This window comes from Lithobates pipiens, unplaced genomic scaffold (genome assembly GCF_037356315.1).
Source record: "Lithobates pipiens isolate NorthernLeopardFrog02 unplaced genomic scaffold, aLitPip1_a1.2 Scaffold_22, whole genome shotgun sequence".
In the NCBI taxonomy this organism is placed as follows: Eukaryota; Metazoa; Chordata; class Amphibia; order Anura; family Ranidae; genus Lithobates; species Lithobates pipiens.
This window is the reverse complement of record NW_027507784.1, coordinates 26,821,067-26,848,839: the sequence shown is the minus strand read 5'-3', so window position 1 is coordinate 26,848,839 and position 27,773 is coordinate 26,821,067. Positions and strand designations below refer to the sequence as shown.

The 27,773-nt window shown below is 41.6% G+C and overlaps 1 protein-coding gene across 1 annotated transcript; it reads right to left on the bottom strand.

The window, feature by feature from the left end:
• Positions 1-11,815: 11,815 nt before the first annotated feature.
• On the bottom strand, positions 11,816-21,647 carry LOC143923472 (perforin-1-like). Its single transcript, XM_077447157.1, has 3 exons — positions 21,085-21,647; positions 19,680-20,046; positions 11,816-14,381 (listed from the first exon to the last, which is right to left on the bottom strand). The coding sequence occupies exons 1-3, from the start codon at positions 21,633-21,635 to the stop codon at positions 13,653-13,655; spliced, it is 1,647 nt and encodes a 548-aa protein (XP_077303283.1). The 5' UTR covers positions 21,636-21,647; the 3' UTR covers positions 11,816-13,652.
• Between the last annotated feature and the right edge of the window lie 6,126 nt (positions 21,648-27,773).

Here is a 27,773-nt window from a genome sequence, read left to right as displayed (position 1 = left end):
TCCGAACAAAATGCTTCCGATCGGACATACTCCGATCATGTGTAGCCTACTCCGATGGACAAAGTGCCACGCATGCTCAGATCAAATTCCTAGACCAAAGCTATTGGCTACTAGCCTGAACCTAGTCCCGTCGTAACGAAATAACGTCATCACGTTATGTACAATCGGATTTTCTGACAACTGAGTCCGACCGTGTGTATGCAACATCACCTCCGGAACCTCTTCCGGAATTAATCCATCAGAATTAATCCGACGGATTTGGTTGCCGGAATCTTCGACCGTGTGTACGGGGGCAGAGACTACTTTACAAGGGCTTATAGATGCATATAGAATACTTTGCTATATATGGGCGTTGCAATTCTCTTCTATATGCATCTATAAGCCTTGTACACACGGTCGGACATTCCGACAACCAAATCCGTTGGATTTTGTCCGACGGATTTTGTACGAAACTGTTGCATACACACGGTCGGACCAAAGTTGTCAGAAAATCTGATTGTACATAACGTGATTGACGTTATTTCCTTAGCACGGGACTACGTTCAGGCTAGTAGCCAATAGTTTTGGTCTAGGAATTTGATATGAGCATGTGTGGCACTTTGTCCGATCGGAAATCTCTACACATGATCGCACAAAGTCCGATCGGATCATGTTGTCGGAAAATTTTATAGCCCAGCTGGAAAAGTGGCCCGTCGGATATTCAGACGGAAACAGTCTGATGGAGCCCACACACAGTCGGATTATCCGACAACACGGTTCTATCGGACATTGTCCATTGGAATGTCCAACCGTGTGTACAAGGGTTTAGATTGCTTTATTTGCTTTATTTACCACCCGCCAGATTCGCCATTATTGGCAACATGTACCTCCTTTATATATTGGATTTTTGGTTTCAATTGGTGAGAGACCGGTGGACATTGGGAAAATCTTTGACCCTGTTTTTGCGCATTACTTGTGTATTGCAACATGTACCTCCACCTATTATATAATGATGTGAGGTGTACCAGATGGCTATGCCACAGACGGTGTCCTATGACGCTTAAGGGCGTTTGGTACACGTCAACGTCAATTCCAGTGCTCTGGTTACAGTCTATAGAGCGCACGCCGCCCAGACCCAAGAACTTGCCCATACGCTTTGTATTTCATTGGGGCAATTGGAGCCTTTTATCCTCTATGCTTATGGAAAGACGTTTTTTTTATTTTTATTCATGTCAAATACTTTTTCAAGTTTTCAAGTTTACACTATGGATGCCCGTTTCTGATTTCTATGTGGATAACGCACTATATGCACCTTGTTCCGGAACCAGAGAATGTATCGGTTCCAGGGACGCCAGGACTGGAGATCGCATATACCAGCCTTTCTCAACCTTTTCAACACAGAGGAACCCTTGAAATAGTTCTCTGGTCTCGGTGGAACCCCTGATAAAATTTAAAGCGGAGGTCCACCCTAAAATGGACCACCGCTCATCGGAATCCCCCCCCCCCTCCGGCGCCACAATCGGCACCTTTCAGGGGGGAGGGGGGTGCAGTTACCTGGATAATCCAGGTATCTGCACCCACTTCCGGGCTAGCTCTCTGCGGAAAGGGGCGTACGTTACGCCCCTTTCCACAAGCGCCCGCCCCCTTCAGCAAGTGCCCCGCTGCCTGCTGGGAAACACACAGTTCCCAGAGGCAGCGGGGACCGTCCGGATTGCGCCGCGCGGCTCGCGCATGCGCAGTAGGAACCGGGAAATGAAGCCGAAAGGCTCCATTTCCTGATTCCCATACCCAAGATGGCGGCGGCAGGACCCGACAGACGACCTAGCGATCGGCTTCGGGTGCCGACATCGCGGGCGCGCTGGGCGGGTAAGTGTCACTATTTTAAAAAGTCAGCAGCTGCAGTATTTGTAGCTGCTGGCTTTTAAAAAAAAAAAAAAAAAACGCGGAGTCCCGGTGGACTCCCGCTTTAAATCTACAATGATTGAATGAATGAATCTACAACTCATGATACAATAGTGTGATGATCAGTGGGAAGAATGGTCCTTACACTTGTGGTCATTGGGAAGAATTACCTCCTTACATATAGCTAAAAAGATCAATGGTGTCAGTGGGAACTTATCTGAGAGGCAGAAATTTCCCAATGCTGAAGGGACCCCTACAACCTCTGGAGGAACCTTAGTGTTCCACGGAACCCTGGTTGAGAATCACCGGCATATACTATGTGCTCTTTACCCCTGTAGGGGTGAGGGCATATGCCTAAGGAGGAGCATGAGAAGGGGGACACATCGCTTGAAAATCAGCACAAATCACTTTATAGGGAATACGGATTTTAATATTAAGAGACTTTCTTCCTTTCTCTCATTTATATTATTTCACTTATGGACTGAGTTTTTATCAATGTAAACATCCTTGTAATAGAACAAAAGCATGACGGGACCTCTTTATGTGAGCTCCTGGGTCAAAAAGACTTCAGATGTCATATTTACACTAAAATGCAATAAAAAAATATAAATGCAATTTGAATTTTTTTTTTTTAAAAGTCTCTGTTAGCTTCAGCCCAGAAGATTTGGCTGCTGAATGACCAGGCCATTTTTGCGATTCGGCACTGCGTCTGACAATTGCGCAGTCGTGCCTAGTTGTACCCAAACAAAATTGACGTCCTTTTATTCCCACAATAGAGCTTTCTTTGGTGGTATTTGATCACCCCTGTGGTTTGAATTCTTTGCGCTATAAACAAAAAAGTGTCCAACATTTGAAAAAAACAAAAAAACACAATGGGGCTTATTTTACGAAAGGCAAAATCCACTTTGTACTACAAGTGCAATTGGAAATAAAGTTACTGTAGATCCGAGGGGGACATGCAAGGAAAATAAAAAACAGCATTTTAGCTTGAACATGATTGGATGATAAAAATCAGCAGAGCTTCCCCTCATTTCAAATCTACCTCTCAGATTTACAGCAACTGCACTTCCAAGTGCACTTTGCATTTGTAGTTTGCACTTGTAGTGCAAAGTGGAGTTGCCTTTTCGTAAATAACCCCCAATATTTTGTACTTTTTGCTATAATAAATATCCCCATTTTTTTTTTTTTTTTTTAAAACCAAGTTTTTTTTTCTCTGTTTAGGCAATGTGTAATTCTTTTACATATTTTTGTTAATAAAAATCGCAATAAGTGTTTACTGATTTGGTTTGCGCAAAAGTTGTAGCGTCTACAAAATAGGGGATAGATTCGTAGCATTTTTTTTTATTTTTTATTAGTAATGGTGGCGATCTGCAATTTTTATCATGACTGCGACATTATGGCGACACATCGGACAATTTTGACACATTTTTGGGACCAGTGTCATTTATACAGGCAATCAGTGCTATACAAATTGCACTGATTACTGTAAAAATGACACTGGCAGTGAATGGGGTTAACCACTAGCTGGCTAGGAATGGGGTTAAAGTGGAAGTAAACCCTCCTATCGTTTTCAGTCAAGGAAGCTGCCATCTTGGCCTCGAAGAATTCTTCAACTGCCATAATGCTGCATGTGTGATCAGTTATGACACCAGCCATTGGATGGTTTGAAAGTTTGGGTTGAGAGCACAACCAATGTGAAAGTTAGCATTTCCAGCATGCCGGGAATGTAAGTGTTTTTTTAAACAGGGTTTACTCCCGCTTTAAGTGTGTCCTAGGGGAGTGTTTCTAACTGTTAGGGGGTGTGGCTACGTGTGACACTTTATCACTGATCGTAGCTGTGACACTGTCACTAGGCAGAACGGGGAGATGCTTGTTTACATTAGGCATCTCCCCGTTCTTCAGCTCCGTGAGACGATCGCGGGTATCCACGCGGACATCGAGTCCGCGGGACCCACGATCCTACTCACGGAGCTCGCGGCAGGGGTCGCGCGTGCGCCGCCGTGACCACACGGGGGCAAATTCAAATACCTGTACGCCCATTTGCCCAGCCGTGCCATTCTACCGACGTATATGTACGTGCGGCGGTCGGCAAGTGGTTAACCCACTTCCGGACCGCCGCACGCCGATATACGCCCTAAGTTTGAAGAGGAATATGGTTGTAATGCCAGCAGCTGGCTACCATAACCCCCGGTATCCTAGTCAGACACTTGGCCGCACAGCACCTCTCCCCTCCGTGTCCTGCATGAAGAGAGAGCTGTAAAGGGGAGTTTGTAATTGATATCATATGATTATATCAGACACAGAGAAGGAAGACACTTTATATTGCACAGGCAGTTTTTATTTTTTTAATCATTTTCTTTGGCAAAAGCAACTAAGAAAAATCCTGGTCATTCAAAGCACACAGATTTGAAAGAATACAATATGATCAATTTTGATACAAGTTCTTTTATATGGTGTTCAGATACATCGATATCTTCAAATCCAATGGACACTTTTCATGATATAATTTTCATTTATTTATTTTTTAATACAGAAGCCTTGTTTTACAAATAAACATTTAATACAGGGTGATGCAGCAGCCGTTTTCCTTCAGACTATCTCCCCGATCAGACTCTGCATAGCCTATCAATACAGAGCAGGAGAGAGGACATGGAAAGGTAACGGGTACCCCATGGTCAGGCTATGGACATATCATTATTTACATATTTCTAACACCCAATAAACAAGCTTTTTACCGCCTCAATACCGCTGTATACGAAAAAAAAACAATGGAGAGGTACATGCTGTTTTTTTTTTTAAATAAAGTTTTACGCATACAGGAGGCCAAGGCCAGCAAATGATCATTGGACAGCTCAGGTCCCAATCACAATGTACAGAGCCAATCAAAGTAGTTCCATACCTTATGATTGTATTGAACCAATCACAGCTATCACATGTATAAATACTGCCAGTATTTACAAACATTCAGACCATTCACGGGGGAACGCTTGAATCTTTAAGAACACAGCAGGAATAATTGCGGCAGTTCGAAGTTGAAGGTGGGGGAGGATATTTAAAGCGGTTGTATAGTCATTTTTAGAACTTTTACATACAGGAAAGCCTATAATAAGGCTTACCTGTAGGTAAAAAAAAAAATATCTCCTAACCCTGTACGGTCTAGAACAGTGATGGTGAACCTTGGCACCCCAGATGTTTTGGAACTACATTTCCCATGATGCTCCACTACACTGCAGAGTGCATGAGCATCATGGGAAATGTAGTTTCAAAACATCTGGGGTGCCCAGGTTCGCCATCACTGGTCTAGGAGATATTCCCCTCACAATGCGCCGCTGACTGCAGCGGCGCATGCGCACAGGGGATCCTCGGCTGAAGTCCGGCACACGCCGGACCCCGCTGGAAAGAAACCTCCCGCACGCATGCGCGGGAGTGCCGATATCGCGGCTCCGGCCACTCACAGCACCGGAGCCGCGATACCCGGAAGACACGCCGAGGGAACATGTCAGCTTCCTCGGCGTGGATCGGGCCAGATGTCGGGGCCTCATTCTAAGGTAAGTATTTCATAATAAGCTAGTGCATTCTAGCTCATTATGACTTTTCCCTTTGCAGGTCAAAAAATAAAAATAAAAATTTCAGCGGGTTTACTACCGCTTTAAGTGCCCCATTTTCTAACTAACCCCTTTATGCCCCCCACATGGTGGTTGTTATACTCACTGTGGAACACAGGATCCTCTGCATGGTGTAAAAAGGCTGTTTAATCCTGTCTTCTCTGATCCTCCCCTTCTTACACTGTCCTCAATCCACCTCTGAATAGTACAGAGCCTAGGGGGCATGGTGCACATGCTCAGTTTGGTGTGTATTGCTAGAGAGTTTTTTTTCTTCTTGAGAGAGCACATGTGATCAGCACAGCGCCAATCAGCACTATCCAGACAGAGGGTCAGGGGTCCTGCAGCCTCATAGGACAATCATTGGAGAATGGAAACTCCTCCTATAAGCTTTAACTAGATACTGATAGAAGTCAAAAGACTGCTATATACTGCTGATGAGAAAAGGTGTTTAGCAGTTTACATTTACTAAAATAATTGTATTTCCATTGTTCTGTGTACTGTGGGGACCGGATATAGTGAATGCAGGGTCCTGGGTTTAGTAATACTTTAAATTGGGCTTTAATGGCCAGGAGACAGCGTGACCTTTGGCTCTCACAGCAGTTCCATGATTGGGGAGCTCATCCCTTTGACTCCCAATCAGAACCCAGTGACGGCTCAGTCATTATGCTGGAAGCACGCGGCGAGCGCACGTTTAGCACACAACCTCGGGACGCCATAGATGCACATGTGTGGCAGTTGGGCGTTTAACACTCATTAGTCCTGCCACCGTATATATGCAAGAGGTTAAAGGTGGGAGTGAGGGAGTTAAAGTGGCATTTTCCATCAATATAGTGCAACCATTTTTTTTTTTTTTTTTTATTATTAAAGGCGGATGGTTTAGAAAACACATTGAATGATTGGGGGACTTTTTTTTGGGGGGGGTTAGGCTGGGTTCTCACCTCCGACAGATGCAGCTCGCAGCAGGGGTCTGGTGCGTCCCTGATCTCCATTTCAGGGATGGATCAGGCCTGAATTTGGCCCTGAAACAGAGCCAAAGACTCACAGGACTCCTGTGCAAGCCGCGGCCGCCACTGAGGTATGTGAACCGACTCCGTTGAGAGTCGGTCACAATCTCCTGACATGCGAATTGGATGTGGGGAAACCCTCATCCACTTCGCATAGGTGTGAGCCCAGCCTTAAAGCAGAGCTCCACCCAAAAATGGAACTTACGTTTTTCGGATTACCCCCCCCCTCCATTGGTGTCACATTTGGCACCTTTCATGGGGGAGGGGGAGCAGATCCCTGTCTAATCCAGGTATTTGCTCCCACTTCTGGGCAAAGAAAGCCACAGTAACCGCGAATATCTATGCCATGTCCGGTCCCTCCTCTGCCCCCCCCCCCCTCCCGCTGTCTTCTGGGAGACACACAGGTCCCAGAAGACAGCAGGGACCAGTGTGACTGCGTAGCGTGACTTGCGCATGCGCAGTATTGAACCAGGCTGTGAAGCCGCAATGCTTCACTTCCTGATTCCCTCACCGAAGATGGTAGTGCATGCACCCGAGATACCGTACCTCTTAATTTTTTCCATAAAATGTATTGAAAGTGAAAGCTCTGTCTCAAAAAAAAAAAAGACTTAAAATAAATTTGGTTACAGTATTGCATGTTGGCAGAGCCGGTGCTACCACTAGGCAAACTAGGCAGCCGCCTAGGGCGCACTGCTGCCTAGGGGCGCCTGGCTGCTGACTTCTCTCCGCGTCTGCAGGCTGCAGCATGTAACTAACTCAGTCTCCGGCAGCTGCCCCGTCTTAGTAGTGTGATTAGAGATGCAGCCCGGCACTGGAGCCAGCGCTTGAGGAAACAGAGTCCTTCCTGTATAGAGCCGCCTCCTGTCACATGGGCAGGGTAAAGTGGGTGGAGTCAGGTGTGGAGCCAATGGGGGCAGCAAAATGAGGTTTCGTCTACGGTGTCAAAAATCCTTGCACCAGCCCTGCATGTTGGCTTGTCAGTCAAACTATCGCAACACTCAAAAATGGCAAATAAATGGGGTATATATACGGGCTGGTACTGGAGAGATTAAACAAGCCCTCACTAACCTCTCTAGCTGCAGGCACTGTGGAGTACTTTATCTGCAAATTTCACAGGAGATTTAGTGACATTGTTCGACTTCGAGTTAGATATCAGCACTCTGCTCTGTGTTCACATTACAAAGAAGAAGGCTGAAAACTTACTTCTGGAGGAGGGAATTTCGAAATAATGTGTTTCCAATAATAATATATAATAATAATAATAGTTTAAAATAATCTAGTGAAAATTAAAGTGAACTTATTTTTTTCTCAGACCTTTAAAGATGAATTACTCCACGATACCAGCAACTAGAGAGGTCAGTGAGGACTTGTTTTAAAGCACTATAATGCTCGTTATGGCACGTACACACGACCGGACTTTCCATCAGAATAAACTCCGACGGTCTTCCTGACAGAGTTCCGAACTGAAACGGACTTGCCCACACACGATCGGACCACAGTCCCTTCGTTTCCAACGTGAGGACGTAAGACGGGACTAGAAAAGGAAGTTCAATAGCCAGTAGCCAATTAGCTGCCCTTGCGTCATATGTGATCCGTCGGACCAGCATACAGACGAACGGTTTTCCCCGATAGAAATTGATTCCTTCAGAAAGATTTAAAGCATGTTCTATTTCTAGGTCCGTCTGAATTTTTGGAAGAAAAATGATCGAATTATCCCACACACGATCGGAATACCCGACGGAATGATTCCGTCTGACCTTTTCTGCCGGAAAGTCCAGCCATGTGTATGCGGCATTGGAATATGTAAACAATTTAATGTCCATAGCCTGGTTACAGTTCTACATCAACTGCTCCGATACATTTCCTTTGCATGTATATATGTTAGCTTGAGCTACTGAGCTCCGTAAAATAGCGTTTTTTTTTTTTTTTTAGTAAAGCAGGTAAGGATAAACAAGTCAACATATGAAAATGAGACTAAAGTTTCAACTACAAAATATTTATATCTAATGTTTTTATTAATAGCAGGCAAAATAATGAAGAAATAAACACCAACATAACTTTATATACCAAACAACTCTCCATTTCTTTAACCACTTGCTTACTGGGCACTTAAACCCCCTCAGTCCCAGACCAATTTTCAGCTTTCAGCGCTGATGCACTTTGAATGACAATTGCGCGGGCATACAACACTGTACCCAAATGAAATTTTTATCATTTTTTTCCCACAAATAGAGCTTTCTTTTGGTGGTATTTAGTTACAGCTCGGAGTTTTATTTTTTGCTAAACAAACAAAAAAAGATGCAAAAAAATAAAAAATAAAAATCATGTTTTAATAGTTTGTTATAAAATTTTGCAAACGGGTCATTTTTCTCCTTCATTGAAGTGCGCTGATTAGGCGGCACTGATAGGCTGCATTGGTGGGCACTGATGGGCTGCATTGGTGGGCACTGATGGGCTGCACCGGTGGGCACTGATGGGCTGTGCCGGTGGGCACTGATAGGCATAGTTAAGGCGGCACTAATAGGCACAGATAAGGCGGCACCGATGGGCACAGATAAGGCGGCACTGATGGGCAAAGATGGGCACAGATAAGATGGCACGGATGGGTGGCACAGATAAGTGGCACGGATGGGTGGCACGGATGGGCACTGATAGGTACCACAGATAGATGGGACTGATGGGCACTGATAGGTGGCACTGATAGGTGGCTCTGATAGGTGGCACTGCTGGGCACTGATGGGCGGCACTGCTGGGCACAGATGGGCGGCACTGCTGGGCACTGATGGGCGGCACTGGGGTGCAGCACCTTTGAGGCAGATTGGGTGGCACTGTGGGTGGCACTGTGGGGTGGCACTGTGGGTGGCACTGTGGGTGGCACTGTGGGTGGCACTGTGGGTGGCACTGTGGGCACTGTGGGCATTGAGGGGGGGCACTGACGGGGGGCACTTACTTTTGCTTTTATTTTATTTCAGGATGGCACTGCGGGAGGCAGGTGGGCACAGGCAGGTGGCAGGTGGTCCCTTTTTTCATGGCCGTGATCGGGACCGATGTCCCGATCACGGCCGCCGGCGATCGGCTTTTTTTTTCTCTCCTCGCGCTGTCAGCGCGAGGAGGAATAATAGCCGATTACCGGCTCCGTTCTATCACATGATCAGCTGTCATTGGCTGACAGCTGATCACGTGATAAGGGGTCGGGATCGACCCCTTACACGGATCGGTGATCAGGCGAGTCTCACGGACTCGCCGATCACAGAGCGCGCCGCGCGCGCCCCTCAGGGGGCGCGCAGGCCGCTCGTAACCAGGACTACGTCAATAGACGTAGTCCCGGAAATGTAGGTCCGCGCTAATGCCGTCATTTGGCAATAGCGCGGATCTGTAGTGGTTAAGGGCCGGTTCACACTGCAGGCGAGGCGACTCCGACTTGCCTCGCCGCGACCTGCCGCGGCGTCAGCGGCGACTTGCAGATGACGCCCAAAAGTAGTACAGGAACCTTTTTTCTGAGTCGGAGCGACTCGAGTCGCTCCTCTCAGAACGGTTCCATTGTACAGAACGGGGGCGACTTGCGAGAGCGAGGCGAGGCGAGTCGTGTCGCCTCGCATCGCCCGCTGTGTGAACCGGCTCTAAAGCAAAACTCCAGGCAGGTACTGTATAAGAGACAAAGGCAATTAATAAATGTATTTTATTAAATGCAGTCCGTGTATTTGAATTACTACGTCTCCTTCCATCCTCTGCACAGCATTACGTGACTGACTAGCAAAGGAGGGGAGCGGGACTGGGAGCCAATCAGGTTTCTGCATGCAAATGTGCTGTCAGTGAACATACCGGTAGGAGAGAGCGGAGAGAGAGAGAGAGAGAGAGAGAGAGAGAGAGAGAGAGAGAGAGAGAGAGAGAGAGAGAGAAGAGAGAGAGAGAACACCACTTTATTCATATTACCTGTAAGCATGGGCGTCCGCAGGTAGGGGCAAGGGGGATCAAATGCCCCCCCCCCCCCCCCGAATCAGGGATTGGATCTAAAATTCAGCACATTTAGCATCTAACAGGGGGGGGGGGCTCCGTTCCTTCCCTATTGGCCATAACTTAGGGCCAATCAAAGGAGACTAGGAGAGCATCATGGTGCATGGGGATTACTTGTCCTAGGGTCTGTACTACGTCTGTAGTCTCTGACCATGATAATGTGATAATGACATTGTCGAAAAGGGGTGGTGCATAGAGTCACCCTAAAATGATGCCCCCCCCCCCCCCCCTTGAAAAAGTGCTGTGGACGCCCGTGCCTGTAAGTGTTCTCAACTGGCGAACTGTACTGTGTGACAGAGCTTGGGGGGGGGGGGTAAAACATCTACCTCTTTATTTGTTTCATCTGTGTATATGGCTGTGTGCCTGGAGTTGGGCTTTAGAAACAAGCTAACTATAGAACGGCAAAGCTAAAATATATATAAAGCACAAAAAAAAAAAAATCACAAAGTAGATAAAAACTAAGGCCAATACACTTTACGGCGCTACTGTTAGAACAAAATACATTTCAATGAATAGTTTAGATGGTGAATAAATCCTTTTATTGCTGAAAATGATAACTAGCTCCTTCTTATCACTTTTAAAAAGTTAAAGGGTCACCTTTACTTAGAACCCCCAAAGATTGTATATCATTTTTGTAGGAGAGACTCTAGAGAATAAAATGGCGGCCGTTGCAATATTTTATCTCACACTGTAATTGTTCAGTGGTCTTTCAAATGCAATTTTTTGGGGGAAAGAATACACTTCAATGAAAAAAAAAAAAAATGAATAAAAAAAAAAAAAGGAATAAAAAAAAAAAAAAAATGAATAGAAAAAAAAAATGTGAACCTTGCTGAGTAAATAGATACCTAACATGTCATGCTTTAAAATTGCGCACGCTTGTGGAATGGCGACAAACTACAGCACATAAAAATCTAAATTTTTTTTAAAAATAAAAAGAGCTACAGTGGAAGTCTAGGGCTAGAATTAATGCACTCGCTCTAATGATCGCGGGGATTCCTCACATGTGGGGTTTTAACACTGTTTTCATTTGTGGGCGCCACTTGCATATGAGTTTACTTTGGCGCGCGAGCACGGAGGGATGGGGTGCTTTAAAAAAAATAAAATTTCGCTATAAACAAAAAAAGAGCGACAATTTTGAAAAAAAACAAAACAATATTTTTTACTTTTTGCTATAATAAATATCCTCCAAAAATATATAAAAAAAAATATTTTTTTTCCCTCAGTTTAGGCCGATACGTATTCTGCTATATATTTTTGGCAAAAAAAAAAACGAAATAAGCATTAATTGAAAAGTTATAGCGTCTACTAAATAGGGAATAGATTTATGTCATTTTTATTATTATATTTCTTATTAGTAATGGCGGCAATCTGCAATTTTTATCATGACTGCGAAACTATGGTGGACACATCAGACACTTTTGACACCATTTTGGGACCACTGTCATTTGTACAGTGATCAGTGCTATAAAAATGCACTGATTACTGTGTAAATGACACAGGCAGGGAAGGGGTTAAACACTAGGGGGCGATCAAGGGATTAAGTGTGTCCTAGGGAGTGATTCTAGCTGGGGGGGGGTGGGCTACCACTGACATGACAGCGATCACTGCACCCGATGACAGGGAGCAGTAGATTTCTGTCATGCTGCTAGGCAGAACGGGGAAATGCCTTGTTTACATAGGCATCTCCCCATTCTTCTGCTCCATGACACAATCACGGGCCCCAGGCGGACATCAAGTTTGTGGGACCCGTGGGCACAGTCACGCTGTATGTGGTGGATGTGCGTGCGCTCTCTTGCTCCACAAATTAAAGGGGGCGTACAGCTACGCCCACTTGCCCACCGCTGTGCCGACGTATATCAGAGTGCGGCGGTCGGCAAGTGGTTAAACTGGCACCGTTGGCTCCCAAGTAAAGTGATGTTGTGGCATCGCTTCCTGGTCACTACATCTGAGACCTGATCAAAGCTGGTTCTACCTTTGTTCGGGCCTCTGGCCAGCCGGCAGGAGTGCTGGCCGGCCACTTGGGGCTCCTGGTGGGATGGGAGAGCCCGGGTGAGCGGCAGGTGGGGACGTCCCCTCCCGCTGCATGTAATACTTGAAGCCAATGACATGCAGGTATGTGATATGGCGGCAAGTGATTAAGAGTGTTTTTAAAATATGGACACTTACCTGTCCCGGGTGCCTGCGATGTCGGTGCCTCCACCCAAGAGCCGAGTGATGGATCGGCTTCGGGTGCCGACATCGAGGGTGCCCTTGTCGGCACTCGAAGCCGATCTGTCCCTCGGCTCTCGGGTGGGGGCGCCACCATCTTTGGTAAGGGAATCAGGTAGTGAAGCCTCGCGGTTTCACAGCCTGGTTCCCAACTACACATGTGCGAGTCGCACTGCGCAATCTCACAGGACCCCGCTGTCTTCTGACACCTGTGTGTCTCCCAGAAGACAGCGGGTGGGGGGGGCAGAGGAGGCACCGGATATGGCATAGATATCCACAGGTATCCGGGGATATCTATGCCCAGAAGTGGGAGCAAATACCTGGATTAGATAGGTATCTGCTCTCCCCTCCCCCCTGAAAGGTGCCAAATGTGACACCGCCGGGGGGGGGGGGGATACCGAAAAGCGGAAGTTCTATTTTTGGGTGGAACTCTGCTTCAAAGAAGAGCTCCATCTTTCAAAATACTTTACATAGTTTGGCCCAAATAAACGAATGTCCCTCACTAACATGTGAGGCCACGGGATGTGTGGTCAAAACTGTATCTAGCTGAGGCCACATAGAGCATACCACACTGTGTTCCGGGTGAGAGCCAAGACTTCCTGTCACATATCTAGAACACAGATCGGTCTACAGCAGCGGCGCTCCTCCACTCAGGGTAAGCCATGTATTCTATCAATGGATGCAAAGCTTCCTCTAAATGCCTGAGTCAGAGTTTGTGACATTATCAGCCCACCAGAAGTCTCGGCTCGCACCCAGAACACAGGGCGGTATGCTGTGTGTAGTCGCAGCTACATTCAGTTCATACCGCACATCCAGCGGCCTCACAGGTTAGTGAGGGACATAGTTAGTTTGGGCCAGCTTGGCCCAAACAAACTATGTAAAGTATTTTTGGAGTTTGGAGTTCTTCTTTAAGTAAGTGGATGGACTATAGAACACATGTCTAACTGGTGGAAGGAGCATAGTCCTTACAAAGGGGCCCAGCCAGGTGAGGGAGGCATTGTACACTCACTGTAAAAGTCACACTACCATGTTCAAGGTAACAAACCTCTTCCTTTTCGCCACTGCTGACTGGTTTTTCACATTTTCCAAGCAGGTCATCATCATATTTATTATCCTCATCCCAAACCTCCACCTTCAAGTTAAATCCTGGACCGAGTTCCAAAACTCCGAGATCATACCGCTTGTTCCATTTTGGATTATCATTGTTCCATTTGGTCTCTGTCCGAGCAGAAGCCGGTCCAGGACCCGGTCCAGCACTTATTTTTACATAGGCATCAGTCCTCGAGGAGTAGTCACCCCAAAGGTCTGAGCCACGTAGTACAGTGACCACTACTTTGGAAAATCCCCTTTTTGCGGGGCAACAGTTTATATTTTGGCCTCCAACGGTAGGACAAAGGCAGTCGCACTCTTTACCACTACTCTGATGGGAACCTGATGGGCAAGAGCATCTCTTTTGCAGTGCTCTCTCCAAGATGTACGCACTGATGGCTTTCTGTAGGCTTTGTTTCTGAGGTCTGTTGGCTTCAACCAGGTGGTGGATGGGTTCCAGAGAGTAGGATATGATATCTGGGTGAGTCTTTAGGCTTTCCATCCAGGCCTGGAAAGCGCTTGCATCTGCATTCTTTACATCAAAAGAGAGCTGCGCAAATGTGATCTTCCCTCCTCTTACCTAAAATTCACAAAGAAACATTATTTTGCTTATTGTAAGACATTCTCATGTATCCCATGTATAAGAGTTTCAGGGTTCTGCCCCCCTGTCGGAGCAATTGTATTGAGTCTACATTGTTGCTTCATTGGTGGAATATTCTACTATGTTTAGGCAGATTTATGTAGGATATTCTGTACATATAAATATATTGTATTTAATATAGCTGCACTTTACACATCGAAATGGTAGCGTACTGACTCCTAACTATGTTTATTTTATATCCAACTTGTGGGTCAGCATGTCTCGCGCACCTATGCTTGATGTCCCACCTCCGCGCTCAGTGGAGCTGCCACTTAAAGTGAAAGTAAAATGTAAACGTATTTAAATGAAAAATTTGCGGCGCTAATGTCACAATATTAAAGTGAAACAAATGCTAAAACTATTTCAATAACACCATGTGATAGTGAAAATAAACAAAATGACATAAACTACGAATTTGAAAAAAAAAAAAGTGAAAAAGAAGTTTTGATTAAAGTCCGTAAAGGTGATGAATTCCAAGTGATTAAACCGGTGACAAATCTTCTAATACTCAAAATGAACTTCCTTTCACCACACCGTATGTGGCAGTGATTCCGCTCCCTTATAAGAATCCCATGAATAAGTCTTGATGACGAAACATGTTGGGGCGTGGCTGTGTGGCAACCATTTGTGACGCATAACGTTTCACCGGATGTGACGTATCGATACTGACGAGTGAGCGTGAGATATAGAGGCTGCATTGTGTGTCTGCCTTGGCCACGATACACTGCTAGGCCGCGTACACACGGGCGGACTGTTCGCCCAACTTTGTCCGTCAAACAGTTTCGGCAAACAGTCCGCTCAAAATTAGCATGGACAGACATGGCCACACACGACGGACGAACAGTTTGCTGAAACCGTGCGCGATGACGTGAACGGCACGTACGACGGGACGAAAAATATGACGTCCTATACACTGCATTATAACTTTCGGCGTGTAAATCCTTTCTGAGCATGCGCGGAACTTAGTTTGACGAACAAGCCTACACACGGGCGGACTGTTTGCTGAAACAAGGTTTCAGCGGACAGTTTTTCGGAAATTCCGAAAAACCTTGTTCGTCAAACTGTCCGCTGAAACTGTCCGCTGAAAGCCCACACACGAGCGGACTGTCCGCCCAAACACTGTTCAGCGGACAAAGTTGGGCGAACAGTCCGCCCGTGTGTACGCGGCCCTACAGTTTGCTAACAGGAGTTTGGCTTTGATGCTTTTTTGCAATTGAATTGATGTGAGTTTAATGGTTGAAGATTTCACTTTTTACAATAAATGGTTTTTACGTTATTACATGAAATCTTCAACCATTAAACTCACATCAATTCAATCGCAAAAAAGCATCAAAGTCAAACTCCTGTTAGCGAACTGTAGCGGTGTATTGTGGTCAAGGCGGACACACAATGCAGCCTCTATATCTCACGCTCACTCGCTCACTCATCAGTATCGATACGTCACATCCGGTGAAATGTCATGCGTCACAGATGGTTGCCGCACAGCCACGCTCCGACATGTTTCGTCATCAAGACTTATTCATGGGATTCTTAAAGGGGGCGGAATCACTGCCACATACGGTGTTGTGAAAGGAAGTTCATTTCGAGTATTAGAAGATTTGTCACCGGTTTAATCACTTGGAATTCATCACCTTTACAGACTTTAATTGAAACTTCTTTTTCACTTTTTTGTTTTTCAAATTTGTAGTATATTTTCACTATCACATAGTGTTATTGAAATTGTTTTAGCATTTGTTTCACTTTAATATTGTGACATTAGAACCACTATTTTTTCATTTAAATACGTTTATATGTTTACTTTATGCAAGAGGCAGATGCCTTACCTTGTGTTTGTGGCTGGTTGGTTATCTAATGAAACATGTCAAAAATGCAGATTTGTCTGACTAGACATGAGAGGGATCATAAAAATCCAGGGGGCGAGTTAATGCAATTTGGTAAGAATGCAAATTGGCCATAAGCAATACAAGAAGTATCTTTTTTTTTTTTTCCATAAAGTATTTATTGGGTTTTCAAATAGTACAAAGAGAAACATGTGACAATAAAAGTACTAAGGGAGCACAGTACATATTATAACCGCAATCATCTAAGAATACAAAAGAAGTGTTGGAACATAGCAATAAGATGTAAGGTAACCTTTTTCCATACCTCCAACTTGATCCGAACTAATTGTCCCCATACTCCACTAAATGCTTGTGTCAAATCCCTGAGGGGACATTTTAGCTTATACTAGGGGCAGGGCAGGACTTAGGGTGACGGGGGCCCCTGGGCTTGAGTCACTTTCGGGCCCTACTTTCTATACATTAACGTATTTATCGGCATATAACACGCACCCCAAGTTTGGGAGGGAATTGTAAGGAAAAAAATTACATTTAAATGCCCATCAATGCAGCCTGGCAGTGTCATTTGCAGCCTTGTCAGTGTAGCTTTGTCATTTACAGCCCTGCCCCAGTGTCAGTTGCAGCCTTGTCATTGCAGTCTTGAAGTTTAGTCCTGTGTATCTCATCGGCTCTCGGGTCCTCTCGGTGGCTCTCGGGTCCTCTCGGCGGATCTCGGGTCCTCTTGGCAGCACTCGGCTCGGCTCACAGTCACGCCCAATCCCTGTGTTATGTCCATCATAGGTCAGGATTGGGTGTGACTGTGAGCTGAGCCGAGTACACTCGGCTATGTATCTCAGTGGGGCCCCCTATTGGGCGGGGCCCATGGGCTTGAGCCCAGTCAAGCCCAATGGTAAGTCCTGCCCTGACTAGGGAGGTCCGTAGTCCAGGGGAGAAGACTCGTGTCTCGGGAAAGTCCAGTCATTAAAAGGTTACATTCTGTCTTCCTAAGGTTCAATGTGAAGTAAAGGGGAAAGGGCGAGGTGTCAGAGGGAGGGAGCAGTAAATAGAGGGCAGAGAGGGAACTTGCCCAGCTGGGGAGAAGCGGTCGAATGATCACGGAAGTGGAGCGTCACTGTAAGTTTTGGCAGACGATCTTTACAAGAAGTATCTAATGATGACATAAAAGAGGTCTTAAAGGGGTTGTAAAGGTTTGTTTTTTATTTTCTAAATAGGTTCCTTTAAGCTAGTGCATTGTTGGTTCACTTACCTTTTCCTTCAATTTCCCTTCTAAATGTTTTTTTTTCTTTGTCTGAATTTCTAATTTCCTGTTTCTCCTCAGTAAACTTCACACCATCCTCCGAGCGGTGTTTAGTTAGCCAGAACAGCTTACTGAGGAGGAACAGGAAGTGAGAAATTCAGACAAAGAAAAAAAACATTTAGAAGGGAAATTGAAGGAAAAGGTGAGTGAACCAACAATGCACTAGCTTAAAGGAACCTATTTAGAAAATAAAAAACAAACCTTTACAACCCCTTTAAGTATTTACTGAGTACTTGTTTATGGTAAATGGCATTTTTCAAAGGGTTACTTGTTTACCTAATTAAAAAACGGTAAATATCTAAACAACTTTAATTCAAGTTTATGCCTGCAATGATCCGAGACCAAGAGCCATTGTTTGTCACACATAAGATGAAAGGTGCAAGTAAAACCAGCCAATCAGATAGCCCTGTGTAGCACCCTCTAGTGCTTGAAGTGTAGATAGTTTGTTTGTGTGTTTATTTCTGGGTTGGGTAGAGATCCAGGGAGAGCTGGATGACTTACAAGCAGCATCACTGAGACCTCCTCCCTATTTCTAGAATGTACTGGAACCTTCTAGAAAAATGGGAGGGGGAAGTGTGGTGGAGCTGCCTGGAGTATTCTGAGGGCCCTGACCAACCCCTAACTTGGGCTGGCAGGGGGCAGACCACCTCAAATACTCTGGGCCAGCCCAGCTGGGGAGGAGCGTTCAGATGAAAGCTGGAGATCGATTGTTAGGCTGTCGTGGCCTTTAAGGGAGCTCCCCAGTCTGGGGGGTAGTGATCTTGGGCCTGGGCTCGGGGTATGGATGGGACCCTCTGGAAACCCACAAAGGTGTCCTGGCCAGGAGGCACTGGGAGCAAGGAGAGGACAGTGGGATAACACTGCTGGGCAAGTCTCCAAGAGGAACAGGAACAGCCAAGAGGGCTTGTGAGGGACACACAGTCAAGAGGACTGGGAGGCACACCTGAGAGGACTGGGATGGAGCAGTCTGGGATGGGTGCAAAGCCAGTCAGGAGGACTGTGGTGGTACGGAAAGTGGAAAGGGGCAGCTGCAGCCAGGAGGGCTGGTAGTGCCTGAAGAGGTGGTACTGGGAGCAGTAGCCACATATAGGGCAGCTAGCGCCAAAGACTTCAATTTTGCTACTCCATAGGGGCCTGCGGTCCCTGGCTGCAAAGGGCATTCAATCTGATCCAGCTGTGATTGTGCTGGGTCTTTAATCTGTGCTAGCTGGTCCTGGGAGTGATAGTCTGCAAGCGAGTGTGTGCTGGAGGTAGAAGAGGAGAGAATGTAGACACGAGGCTATATAGTCCCTACAGAGTTTCATTGATCAAATGGGCATCCAATATGTACCCCTCCCCATCCAAGTTCAATTCCCCCAATAAAAAAACAAACAAAGATGCAGGTTCTAGTGATTGCATCTGAGTGATTGGAAATGTGTGTGCCTGGCTGTGAAGGGTGGGAGACGACCACATTCACCAGTGGCTCTTACGGGCGGTAGTGCTGCACCTACATTTAAGTCAATAGGTAGAAGATGTAAATCAAGGAAATATTTTGATCACTGACACAGCTCTTTATGGAAGCACATGTCTAAAATGTAGTATACATTTTTACAGGCATGGAAGCTACCCAGGTGCATATTATAGATCGGACATAAATTCTGGATGGAGTAGTGTCTCTATGCTTGCTATGACATAAAAGGACTAAATATTTTGAATGGGACTCTGAAGGCTGCTGTTCATTGTATTATATGCAAATACTCTGTCATCTGTTCTGGGATCCGATAAATGCTATTTCTCTGGAAAACAACTTTGTTGCTGCCGAAAATTCATTTTACAATAAAAAATGATGTCATCATCATCATCTCCACAATCGTGTGTGTCTATGACATCTCATCGTTTAGTGTGATGCTAAGCCTAGCCAGTTGAAGAAATTGACCCATGGGGCAAGAAGTATAGATCCAGCCCTAATAATATGTATCATAAACATGTACGGAAAAACAATATATACAGCATATATATATATATATATATATATATATATATATATATATATATATATATATATATATATATATATATATATATATATATACCACCTATACTTATTCCTATTGTACAACTCACCTCCCAACTCTTCTCGTTGAATGTCTGATGGAAACTCTCCCCCCTGTTGGATTTTTGGCTTAGTTCCTTGCAGCCGTTATATTTTGCATTTGCTTCCCCTTTCCCAATGACAGAAACTGAGGCCTCAATGCTAAGACAATCCTTCAGCTCGTCCATGGACATGCCATCCATGGTGACTTGACAGGTCTTGATGGCGTTGACCTCTAGCACTTGGCCTCCTACATCTGCTTGGCTGATATAATGAGTGCCGTAGGTGCCAATTAGACGTCTGTAGTTAGCTTTAGTGCTGGCATCATAAGTCGGTGGCAGAGACTCCAAGGCCCGTTTTAGTTCTTTGCTCAGTGGAGAGAGGTCTGAAAGTCGTAAGCTGGTAAAGGGACAAATTGAGAGCTTCAAGAAAAAAAAAAAACACAGACACATTTTTCCAATCATTTTAACACTTGTATCAGGAGTATCCTTTTGCTTTGTACAGAGATATCATTTTGGATGACGCCCCAAGAGTTTTTTCAACTCTGCCATACCTGCTCCAATAGGTACTGGGGGCAGTTGAGTTACTGACTCAATATATTAGTATATTGCTATACTGATCAAATTAGCAAAACCTGTTTTATTGGAAGCAAAATTATTTTGCAGATGGTAAACAGGTCTTTTAAAGTGGTTGTAAACCCTCCCCCACAACTTTGTCCCATGTAAATCAGCATAAAAAACCCTAATTACCACTGCTTGTAGATATCTCCTTACTTGCTTAGTATTGTTGTAATCCTTGTTGTTCTGTAGAATGAAGTCACTGAGCATGCCCAGATCTCCCCTGATTTAAGGCACACTCGCTATGTCTTATCTATCTGTTATCAGGACTTCCTACTGCACAACACTGAACTCTGCTAATCACTCAGAGCTTCCTCCTACACACCATGTGACCTCACATACAGTCTAAACGTGGCCATTATTGCAGTCTTATTTGCTGAAGCTGATAAGTCTGACAAAGGGAAACATTAGAGATCAGCACAAGTAAATACTATGAAATAAACAAGTAAGCTATGAACAGGGAAGCAGGGTTGCCATAGAAACTTTGGATTGAGAAGGAGGCTTGGTTAACAGTACAGGAAGTGCTCAATGTAAGGGCGGAAATACACTCCACTGTGGACTCAGAAAACAATACTTAAGATGGCGCTGCCTAACCCCTGGAAACAAGTTTTTTAAAGTTTCTTTAAACAGTAAGTAATATGTGATTTGCTCTGGATTACAGTGGCTATAGTTTGATAATTACTTATTATAATGGACTAAATGAAATGAAGCATCAGAGTGGGAGAGCTTACTTCTTCTTTAAAGTAGCAAGAGGAGGAACTTTTTGTCATAAATTTTACCAGTTTAATAATGAAAATATGTGTTACATTCAAAGACGTACCTGTAATAGATACAACTCATCTGGTGCTTGATGAAGCTGTAACGGTCTGTGCTGGTCTTAGTCTTACCAAACTGTGCTACTTCGGAATGAGAACCAGCCATTACCAGTTTGCCAGTTACCCCATTGTGGGTGAGGTTTAGATCAGATTGCCAGTCATTCCTCACATCAGATGCAGAATTCTCAGCCAGCGATGCAGAAGATCGGTAGACCTCACTGCTGATCTTCCGAGAGCAGGATGACTGGGGCCTCCAGTCCACCATTGCAAGGGGAAGCTTTTGCCAATTTTTGTTCATATGTGGGTTGAGACAGATAGTGCAGGTGTTGTTCTGTGTAGAAAACGTCTGGAGATCTAGCAGGTAAGCCCTGGTCTGCTTCATGGTCACAATATCAAAGCCTTGACCAATAAGATTGTGACCGGGGACAAAATGGACTTTATCGCATTCTGGCTTTTTGGCAGTCTGGCAGCCGTAGGTGAGTGGGGGGTGAGTTTGGCAGGAGATAGAGGTGGCAAAGCTTAGAAGAACCAAGATGAGCCACATATTCAGTTGCATTGAAAATGAACCCTGCAGAAAACAGGTAAAAACAAGACCAAAGTTAGATTCCCCATTGATGTGCTCTTTATGATTTACTATACATAATTACAAGTGTATTTTTTCCTTTTATATTCCTGAATATTCAGTTAAAAGATCCACTGGAAACTGGTAATAGGGCTACCGTTCCCTAACAGTTTCCTTAAAGTAATATATGGATAAGCAACTCCACAGAGAGAAAACAGGAAGATAGCTTATTGCATCGCTCTGGGCTTTACTCAAATTGGAACATATATCATTCATAAAAGCTCCTCCTCCCTGCTGATTGGATAATTTACTGGCAATTTAAAAGTGCTTAGTACGGCTTTCAAGGAGGAACCCCATGCATAGCACCTTGTCCCCATGTTGAGGAGAAGAAGGGCCTCTTCCCCACAACCCTGGCCCGGTGGTTGTGGGGAGTCTATAGGAATCTGATAGCTCACTTTAACAGTAAGGGGACACACAGATACCACCCCTAACGAGAATGAGTAAGGTGAAACATAATACCCCTACTCATTCACCAAAAAAGTAAAACAGTAAATAAAAACACTCAATTTCACACAATAAATCATTTTATTAAAAAGAAATGTCCTACAATGTAAATCCATCATGATGTAGATTGTTGTAAATCATGTTGACTGACATAAGCCAAAGAACAAAATCAGGCAACCCTAACGTGATGGTGGGCACACGCAATATAAGGGAAGAGGCAGAGACAATAGTGACATCATCATATAAATATGGCCATGGCAATATTTGGTCAATGTTATTATGTTATTGCTCAAATATGGCCGAGTGACCTGAGGACACTACAAGGGAACAGAGCTACTCTAGCTGTTCCTCCATTGAAAATACATGTAAATTCATTATGTGCGAATGGGGCAAAGAATACCGGTATTTACAGACTATATTTGCTGCAATTCCAATGTGTGAATGCTGAAAATACCACACTATACCACACACAAACACCACACCAGACTGCCTGCTGCACTAACACAGTCCTGCTATAAGACCCCTTTCACATTGGGGCCGCTCCGCGTTAGCGGTAAAGCTCTGCTAGTTTTAGTGGAGCTTTCTGACTGCTAGCGAGGAGCTTTTAACCGAATAAAGGGTTAAAAGCGCCCATGTGGCGACGCTGTCATATCGCTTTTCAGGCGTTTTGGCAGTGCTGCCCATTCATTTGCCCAAAAGACGTTGCTTGCAGGACTTTTTTTCTAATGTTTTACAAGCGCATCGCCCCAGTGTGAAAGCACTCGGACTTTCACATTGGGGTGACATGAGAGGCGCTATTTCTAGCGCTAAAACGCTTGAAAAACGTCTCCAGTGTGAAAGGGGTCTAAGTCCTTTGATCCTCATCATTACTAGTATGAAAAAATAAAAATTACAGTATATATATATATATATATATATATATATATATATATATATATACACACACATATACATACACACACCATCATTTGTAGACACTCTAATGTTCACGCAAAGCAATTACTATACACTTATTGGGATTTTTGTTTTTACCAAAGTCATGTAGCAGAATACATTTTGACCTAAATGTTTGAATAAAAAATGTAAACTTTTTTTATTGGATATGTTTTATAGCAAAACGTTAAAAACATTTTTTTATTGGACTAATTGTCATTTATAGCGCAAAAAAAAAACAATAAAAAACGCAGTGGTGATCAAATACCACCAAAAGAAAGTTCTATTTGTGAGAAAAAAATAATAATATAAATATCATCTGTGTACAGTGTTGCATGACTATTTATAAAGAGAATCCCATGAGGATGGATTTTAATGGCACGTACAACTCAATTAGAAAACGTTCAATATTTTATTACATAAGACAAAAATAGTATACAATATACATAATATATATATATATATATATATATATATATATATATAAAGTATATTGTATACTATTACTATTATATATATATATATATATATATATATATATATTATATTATAATATTTATTGTATATATTATAATATATAATAAAAAAAGTCACTATACCTACACTACCCATGTATAAGTTTGTGTTATTTACATTGTTATAAACAGTGTCTCTATACATCTGTATCCAGATATTTGTTACGTATATTGTATACTATAAATAATATAAATATCATCTGTGTACAGTGTTGTATGACTATTTATAAAGAGAATCCCATGAGGATGGATTTTAATGGCACGTACAACTCAATTAGAAAACGATCAATATTTTATTACATAAGACAAAAATAGTATACAATATACATAAAATATATATATATATATATATATATATATATATATATATATATATATATATATATATATATATTTTTTTTTTTTTTAATGTATATTGTATACTATTTTACTATTACTATTTTTATATATATATATATATATATATATATATATATATATTTATATATATATATATATATATATATATATATATATATATATATATATATATATATATATATATATATATATATATATATAATATATTTGTATGTATATTGTATACTATTTATATATATATATATATATATATATATATATATATATATATATATATATATATATATATATATTATAATATTTATTATATATATTATAATATATAATAAAAAAAGTCACTATACCTACACTACCCATGTATAAGTTTGTGTTATTTACATTGTTATAAACAGTGTCTCTATACATTTGTATTCAGATATTTGTTACGTATATTGTATACTATAAATAATATAAATATCATCTGTGTACAGTGTTGCATGACTATTTATAAAGATAATCCCCTGAGGATGGATTTTAATGGCACGTACAACTCAATTAGAAAACGATCAATATTTTATTACATAAGACAAAAATAGTATACAATATACATAATATATATATATATATATATATATATATATATATATATATATAAAGTATATTGTATACTATTACTATTATATATATATATATATATATATATATATATATATTATATTATAATATTTATTGTATATATTATAATATATAATAAAAAAAGTCACTATACCTACACTACCCATGTATAAGTTTGTGTTATTTACATTGTTATAAACAGTGTCTCTATACATCTGTATCCAGATATTTGTTACGTATATTGTATACTATAAATAATATAAATATCATCTGTGTACAGTGTTGTATGACTATTTATAAAGAGAATCCCATGAGGATGGATTTTAATGGCACGTACAACTCAATTAGAAAACGATCAATATTTTATTACATAAGACAAAAATAGTATACAATATACATAAAATATATATATATATATATATATATATATATATATATATATATATATATATATATATATTTTTTTTTTTTAATGTATATTGTATACTATTTTACTATTACTATTTTTATATATATATATATATATATATATATATATATATATATTTATATATATATATATATATATATATATATATATATATATATATATATATATATATATATATATATATATATATATATATATATATAATATATTTGTATGTATATTGTATACTATTTATATATATATATATATATATATATATATATATATATATATATATATATATATATATAATATTTATTATATATATTATAATATATAATAAAAAAAGTCACTATACCTACACTACCCATGTATAAGTTTGTGTTATTTACATTGTTATAAACAGTGTCTCTATACATTTGTATTCAGATATTTGTTACGTATATTGTATACTATAAATAATATAAATATCATCTGTGTACAGTGTTGCATGACTATTTATAAAGATAATCCCCTGAGGATGGATTTTAATGGCACGTACAACTCAATTAGAAAACGATCAATATTTTATTACATAAGACAAAAATAGTATACAATATACATAATATATATATATATATATATATATATATTTTATGTATATTGTATACTATTTTACTATTACTATTTTTTATATATATTGTATATATATATATATATATATATATTATATATATATATATATATATATATATATATATATTCTATATAAATATATATATATATATATATATATATTTATATCTATATAGTATATCTATATATTACATATATATATATATATATATATATATATATATATATATATATATATATATATATATATATATATATTATAATATTTATTATATATATATTATAATTAAAAAAGTCACTATACCTACACTACCCATGTATAGGTTTGTGTTATTTACATTGTTATAAACAGTGTCTCTATACATCTGTATCCAGATATTTGTTATGTATATTGTATACTATTTTTGTTTTATGTAATAAAATATTGATCGTTTTCTAATTGAGTTGTACGTGCCATTAAAATCCATCCTCAGGGGATTATCTTTATAAATGATCATTTTGCATGCGGCACAACTAATTTTACACAGCCCTGCCATACCACAACTTTCCTAGTGTTGCATGACTGAGCAATTACCAGTTAAATTAAGCGCAGTGCTGAATAGCAAGTAATGGCCTGGTCATGAAGGGGGTAAAAACTTCCGGATGTCAAGCGGTTATGTGGACTACAGAAAATAGCTTGAGATTAGAGGACATAATAAAAGGGCAGGGAGATGTATTCCTTGCAGGAACTGAGAGAAAAATGGGACACATTTAGCCGGGATTTATGGAAATATAGGTAATTTCAGCATTTCTGGAGGAACTTAACAAAATCACTTAGTTCAGTAAAATAATTAAATCTGAAGGAATGGCTTCTGGAATTTTGGGTATACCCCTAAATATTCCATATACTATATCTAAAGATTGTTATCTTTTTTTTTGCAATCTAGAAATCCTAATTATTGGTCTAAATGGGAACAAAATTTGGATCAGACAGTAACGGAAGTTCAAATGTGTAAAATATTAGGAATTTATATATACAGTGTCTGTAGACTGAAAAGTAAAGGAAATTCATTTTAAACTATTAGCTAGGTCAGCTTTTACAACAGTTACCCCATAGGAACCCTTGAAATTAACTATCAGGTTTTGGTGAACCTTTGCTAAAACCCTTTCATTGGAGGTCAAAATTCCCCGCATATTGGTAGCATGTGGAAAGTATGCCCCTCTTACAGTGGTGGTTAGGGTGATACCTTTATATGAAAGGCAAATAGACCATTGGTTTCTTCCAACTGGTTCTGCCCAGTGGTGTTGGTTCCAGAACTAGGAAGGCACCTTTAAATGAAAGGACAATCAGCTACAGCTCCAGGAACCTCAGGAGGAATCCTGGATGAGAATGGTTGAGCTAAGTGGACTTATGTATCAAGGATGCAGTGCGATGGGAACACACAACTCATATATAATACAATGCTCAATTATACAAGAATAATGGAGAAATGGAGGAAAATTGCAGAAATATTTGTGGAGTTGCAATCCATTTGGACCCTCTGCGGTGTCTCTTTCACGATGCAACATGTTTGAGAATGAAATATAGAAGCTCCATGATACAACACATGTTGAATGCAGCTAAGGGCGGCCATAGATGATACAATTTTGTTTCCTTCCACCACCTGGCCTGGAGGTTACACAGTGATTACTGCTACCTGCTATAGCCGCTACATGAAAAATCTGACATGCTGGTTGTACCCAAGTTGATCGATGGTAAATATCAGCCTGCCCATACAAGGTTTAAATCTTGTCTGGTCCCTGCTGAACTGGCCGAGATTCAAACCATCTATGGTCAAGATTCAAACCATCTCTGGTTAGGATTTAAACCGTCGAAGGTCGGAATTCGAACCGCCGAAGGTCTGGATTCTAACCGCCGAAGGTCGGGATTCAAACCGCCCAAGGTCGGGATTCTAACCGCCGAAGGTCTGGATTCTAACCGCCGAAGGTCGGGATTCAAACCGCCCAAGGTCGGGATTCAAACCACCTATGGCCGGCTTAAAGAAATTATACCTAAATATTGTAGGACAGATAAATCACCAACAAGTGGGGTGTGGCTAGTGGAAGTAGACCAGATTTGTCTTTTGGAGGACTTGATTAATATTCATAGAGATACTTGTGATAAGTTTTATAACGTTTTAATGAATCTAATTGGTGGACTCAAAAGATATATATCACATAAGA